Source organism: Carassius gibelio, chromosome B5 (genome assembly GCF_023724105.1).
Source record: "Carassius gibelio isolate Cgi1373 ecotype wild population from Czech Republic chromosome B5, carGib1.2-hapl.c, whole genome shotgun sequence".
NCBI classification, from domain to species: Eukaryota; Metazoa; Chordata; class Actinopteri; order Cypriniformes; family Cyprinidae; genus Carassius; species Carassius gibelio.
Window position 1 is genome coordinate 23,906,448 of NC_068400.1, and position 6,195 is coordinate 23,912,642.

Sequence of the window (6,195 nt, forward strand, 5' to 3'; positions counted from 1 at the left end):
TCCCTCATTTTACATAAATTGGGGCCAAATTGTCCTAGGCTACTTTGTTCCTCATTTTAGTTAAATCCTCAATTTAGACATACAGTACTGAATTAAGCAGGGAGATGTATTAGTGTAGTACAATGTGGCCACAAATTAATAAATAGTGAGAGCAATTTAAATAAAACAAGATCAATAAATTGAGTTGATATTGTTTTTCTGCATGTCATGTGGCTCTGTACAAAAATTATGGTTGTTCTCAAACAAGTTTTAAATGAAAATAATCCCACCTCAAATTGAGCCAATCTTGTTGTGTCTGCATCAGAATCCATTTAATTTTTATATGTGAAATTAAAAATGACATCTCAAAATGTTTAAATCTGACTTGTGGTCACAGAATATTTAAACCTCAATCTGTGATACTCAAAGAGAATATAGCCTTGATTTAAGACAAGTTCAACCCAACCTTAAATTGATAGTTCACCAAAAATTGCTCTCCCTCAAGATGATCCAAACCTTTATGAGATATTTAAAATAATTGTTGGTCCCCATTGTCTCCCATATTATGGAAAACATACTATGGACATCAATATGGACCAGAAACTGGTTACTCATTAAAATTGTCTTCTTTTGTGTTAAGAAGAAGAAATAATTTTGGTTACACTTTATTTTAAAGTTTCCTTGTTGCAGTGTAATTATACAGTTAAGTACTGAGTAATATTACTAGTTTAGGGTTAGGATAAGGTTTTGTCTTAGGGTTACATGTAATTATGCATAATTAATTGTTATTATATTAGAAATTCCATGTATGTGTAAAAAGGACAAATTAAAATAAGGTGTTATATTCATACAGGTTTGGAACAACTTGAGGGTGACTGAAAGATGATTTTTTTTTAATTTTTCATAAAATGCATATTCATAAAATATTGCAAGGAAAACATACTCTCATCCCCACTGAAAATAAAAATATTAAAGACAAACTAAAATCATACTAAAACATTACTTTTATTCCAATGAAACAAAAAGCCATGTTAAACAGTGCACCTTGAAATGAGTCTATCCACTTTTCACAGACTAACAATTATGCACTTTTTAATGTTCAAGATGGATTTAGCCTTTCTTAAATGATTAGTACACCCAAAATGAAAATTAGCCTGTGTTTATGTACCCCTTTTTCCTTAAGATGAATCCAATCTGTGTATATATATATAGAAATAAGTGTTTATTACATTTGAAATATGGATATTTATCTTAGAAAAATGCATGGATTCGCTACAGGAGGCCTTTATTCACCCCCCGGAGCTGTGTGAGACACATTTTATTACAGATGCATGCACTTTATTTCACCTCTTCGATAAAGTGCATGCATCTGTAATAAAATGTGTCTCACACAGCTCCGGGGGGTGAATAAAGGCCTCCTGTAGCGAATCCATGCATTTTTCTAAGATAAATATCCATATTTCAAATGTAATAAACACTTATTTCTCGCTTCAGCTGACTGTTGTACGTGAAAGACGTGCAGGCAAATGACGTAGGACGTAGGGCTCTGTGCGCATGCCTCTGAGAATAGCTAGTCTTGCAAGTTTGTTTATTGGAGCAAAGGAAACAAACCAGTCTCCTGTTGGCTTATATCAAAATCCTCTGACAAATTTCTTTACAAACTGCTCATTTTGCGCTTCTAAGTCATGAACGGCGTCTTCACCCTCATCACTAAGCCAATGTATTATGCCAATGTATTACATCATCTGACAGAACGGCTTCTGCATATGTCAGATGGCAGAAGTGATAGAAAAGTGTTTATTACATTTGAAATATGGATATTTATCTTACAAAAATTCATGGATTTGCTACAGGGGGCCTTTATTCACCCCTGTGGGAAGGACGTTTTATTACGGATGCGCACACTTTATTTCACGTCTTCTGAACTGTTGACAACCAACACCCACTTAACCCCAATGAAAGGCATGGAGGGGCCAGGACAATTTGTAATATAACTCCCATTGGATTCTTCTGAAAGAAGAACACTACATACACCTAGGATGCTTTGAGGGTGAGTAAAACACAGGAATTTTCATTTTTGGGTGAACTAACCCTTGAAGTCTTCTGAAAGAAGTCTATTACTATTAGTATTACTTATATTACTCACGGTATCAGCAGAATTAGACAACCACATGAACTGAGCCATACAACTTCGGTGTCATGCCAAATACAATTGCTCCCATCTGCTGGGTATCAGTTAATTCATATTCAGTGTGTGCTGAAACACACTTTCCACTTGAGTTAAATGAACATACACCTGTTTGGAGATTATGTGCTGCCGTTGTCTGTCACACTGATCTATATTGTGTTGTGTGACAAAAGTTAGTAATATTATCCTTGGAAAGCATCATGTTTATCGTTTTCCATGGTGTTGCTTTGCTTGAAATCTGCACAAAAGATTTTTGTGAAAGAACACTTGTTGGAACATACAAACATGTGAGTGTTTCCATTTCCTCAGAATCACATCTGTTGGGTCTGGATTCACCTCAGGGTGACTGTAAAAATATGAAACAATTCAACATGATATAATCCTACTAATTAAAATAAAACTATATAACTGCCCCCTAACCCCAGCCTTGGAAGATCTTTAAAATGTGTAGCCAGAGAGTCAGAGTTTGCAGAAGACTTTGTAGAAGTCGTATCAGAAGTGCCACAGTCTCTAGCTTGAGCCCTCAGAGGTTTTGGACTTATAATTTAATTCTGTTTCATCCTTTTCATCAGAAGGAAAAGAAACCCGTTGTTCATCCATGCGTTTGGATTGCACCCTCTGAATAAGGCTGAAGAAGTCTTCATCTGGGTCTGATGCTGGTGGCAAAGAGCATCTCTGGTCATTGATTCTGGAGGACTGGAGAGGGAGAAAAGTGAGAAAGTTCACAACATGCAAACAGAGGACATCTGAAGAACGTAAGTGTCAATCACATTTGTACATCACACATCTGATATCGAATTTCAGTTGCTGTTGTGTTACCTGATACTTTATAAGCATGTTGAAAAACTCATCACTAGGTTCCTGTGGACTACATGCCTCACACAAGTGTCCCACATTGTTCTGTCCTATCCTGATGCCCAGACGGTCCCCTATACTGGCTCTCTGGTCATCCAGTCTGCGGCTTTGGGAACTGGCTATCAGGTCAAAGAACTCCTCTGTCTGGGTAAGGGAGATGAGGGAGGAGGCTCCAGACAGTAAAGGAGACTGGGGCATGGAGGACTGGGGCCCAGATGAGGCCTCTTTGGCCTGGGCATTTGGCTGTTTAGGGTCCTGGCAGCGCCGGTTCTCCATGCCGCTGCTTCTGGGGTCTCTGAGCACAGTGAAAGGGCAGACCTCATTAGAGGTAACTGTGACTTACCCTTAAAAAGAATACAGAGCAAAATATTATACACTCTTCCAATGATTAATGAAATCCTTGATTTTGAAGCACACTGAAACATGAAAACTTGAAACTGAATGTCATTATAAGAACTAACAATGTTTTTGTGTTCCCAGAATGATACAAACATTAACTAAAAACTACATTTAGATTATTAAACATTTAAACTTGTCAAGTTTTATTAAAGCAGACTTACTTCTGTGAGCCTGAAAAGTTAGGTGTGAAATATATTCAGGATAATAGCTTATTTTAGAGTTAGCATGATGTATAAACTGCAAACCAGCAAAGTTTGAATGAGCTAACAATTTTTTATCAAATTTTAAATTTGGTGTTAGAATAGCACAAAATAATAACATTAAATCATCTTTGTTTCTAATAAAGAAAATTAGCTTTTAGTAAATATAATATGTAACATCACATAAAACATTTGAGATATTTTACTAGAAATATTTAAGCATGACATATTTTACATGTGACAAAGTTGAAAAATGACTTACAGTTTTATCCTTCTCAAAAAAATCCAAAAGCAATAAAGTTCACAAAGGCGCTCTCTACAGGGACTTCATCTGAGAACAGCCATAAACCAATTGCCACAGCCTCTGGCACTAAATGATTTTCTTGGCAGACATGACAAGCAGACCTTTCTCTCCCAAGTTTGAAACGTACATGTTACTGAATGGCTTGCAAATCTTAAAAACATTGAAAAAAAAGAAAGAAAATAAATACAAGAAAGAATTGCTTATATTCCAGGAAAATGAGGATGACTTCCCTATCTTCCACACCCAGGTTTCCTGTGTGCTGGGCTGACTGTTTTTCGAGGGGGAGAGGGAGAGAAAGGGAGAGTGAGGGGGGAGAGATAGAGAGAAATGGGGCGCAGTTGCCCCTCTCCGCTTACATCATGGTTGCTATAGGAACTGGAAATCGGCTTCCAAATCTCGCTCCCGTTGTTCACTCAAACACAGACATATACACACCAACAAAAACACACACTGTCTGGTTCACACACATACATACACACTGGCTTGCATTCCTGCATTGTTGAGTTCCATTCATTGCCTCCTGTGGGGATCAGTTCCCTCTCTCTTTCCACAGTCAGGAAAACTACAGCACAATTATACGAGGATACAGTGGCCAAGATTACTGATGTATCTGTCATTTTTGTGTCTTTGTTTCAAGCAATGCTGAGCTACTGTCAGTGGAGTGTGAGGAGGAGGGGGTTGCTTGGAAGCTACCATAAGGATGAGGCAATAACCGATGATTCTGGGATGAACCAAAGCAACATAATGTTGCCTGGGGCCCTTCGTCTGAAATGAATGGATGAATGCCACTCCATTTAGAATTCTCCGGGGGAATAGAGCAGTCTTTCTTGGGATTCCCTCCAGACCAGCTCCATGTGCCAGCCAGCAGGCAGCTACGAGAACAGATCCAGTTCATCAGTGCTCTCCACTACTTTCTAATAAAGTTCACTACATTACATGTGCAGGAGTAGGCAGTTAATTGACAGATTATAAATTATATTATATATTAGACATAAGCAATGTCCTGCATTTAACTTATGTCTGTATTATTATTATTATTATTATTATTATTATTATTATTCAGCAGCTTTCAGTGATATGTGTCAGGTCCCCGCTACGATAGCAGCAGCATTCACAAATATTTACAAAACAAGTGGGAACCCAGTGTGCCTGTAGGTTTCCCTATTTTTAATTTTGTCACATGATAGAAAGTCTAAGGCTTTCTCAAGCCGTACGGCTGACCCATCTAATCTGTGGCCTATTATGCAACAAACTAAGATTGCTGTAGAGACAAAAAGTAAGGCCATCATTTTAGCATACAAAATTATAATTTGTGATCAATGAATTAATCACCACAAACAACCTGGAATTTATGTTTTTAAACAAAACATGGCTAGAAGATAGCTGCAGTCCTCAATGAAACAACCCCTCCAAACTTTACTTTTATAAGTGACTGAAGGACTGTTAGGAGAGGTGGAGGTGTAGCTGCTCTATTTAAAGATATCTATCAATGCAAGCAAGTGTCATTTGGTTGAAAAAAGTGTATTTTCGATGCTTCAACAAATTCTAACGGACCCTCTTATGTCACATGTACTACTTTGAAGATGTTTTTATTACCTTTCTGGACATGGACAGTATACCGTACACACACTTTCAATGGAGGGACAGAAAGCTCTCGGACTAAATCTAAAATATCTTAAACTGTGTTCCGAAAATGAACGGAGGTCTTACGGGTTTGGAACGACATGAGGGTGAGTCATAAATAACATAATTTTCATTTTTGGCTGAACTAACCCTTTAACTGTTCAGAAGCAGATCTCTTAAGAAATTGTGAATGCCTCTCTTCCTTCTGGGACTTTTCAAAACTCCCTGAAAACTGCAGTTATTAAGCCCCTTCTGAAAAAATTTATATTGATAAGACCATATTGAGTAACTATAGACCAATATCAAACATTCCTTTTATAGGCAAGCTTATTGAAAAGGTGTTTTTTTTTTTTTTTTTTTAGTCAGCTGAACAACTACTTAAACTCAAATAGATACCTGGACAATTTTCAGTCTGGTTTCCGGTGACATCACAGCATAGAGACAGTGCTTATTAAGATAATAAATTATACTGGTACTTCAAGATATCAGTGCTGCCACTGACACACTCGATCATAACATACTTCCAGAGAGGCTGGGAAAATGGATCAGGCTTTCTGGGATGGTTCTCAATTGGTTCAGGTCATACTTAGAAGGGAGAGGCTGTTATGTGAGTCTAGGAGAGCATAAGTCTAAGTGGACGTCCATGT

The 6,195-nt window shown here is 37.4% G+C and overlaps 1 protein-coding gene across 1 annotated transcript; it reads right to left on the reverse strand.

The window, feature by feature from the left end:
- Positions 1-1,339: 1,339 nt before the first annotated feature.
- gpsm1a (G protein signaling modulator 1a) lies at positions 1,340-4,241 on the reverse strand. Its single transcript, XM_052557366.1, has 3 exons — positions 3,884-4,241; positions 2,987-3,366; positions 1,340-2,863 (listed from the first exon to the last, which is right to left on the reverse strand). Exons 2-3 carry the CDS (start codon positions 3,296-3,298, stop codon positions 2,678-2,680), a joined length of 498 nt encoding a protein of 165 aa, XP_052413326.1. The 5' UTR covers positions 3,299-3,366; positions 3,884-4,241; the 3' UTR covers positions 1,340-2,677.
- Positions 4,242-6,195: the final 1,954 nt, after the last annotated feature.

What these genes read in the sequence shown, in the direction of transcription:
- gpsm1a (XM_052557366.1), bottom strand. Translation starts at nt 3,298, where the DNA reads ATGGAGAACCGGCGCTGCCAGGACCCTAAACAGCCAAATGCCCAGGCC. An exon ending in ACATGCTTATAAAGTATCAG is followed by an intron (nt 2,864 to 2,986) that starts GTAACACAACAG and finishes CTCCCTCTCCAG; the next exon opens with TCCTCCAGAATCAATGACCA.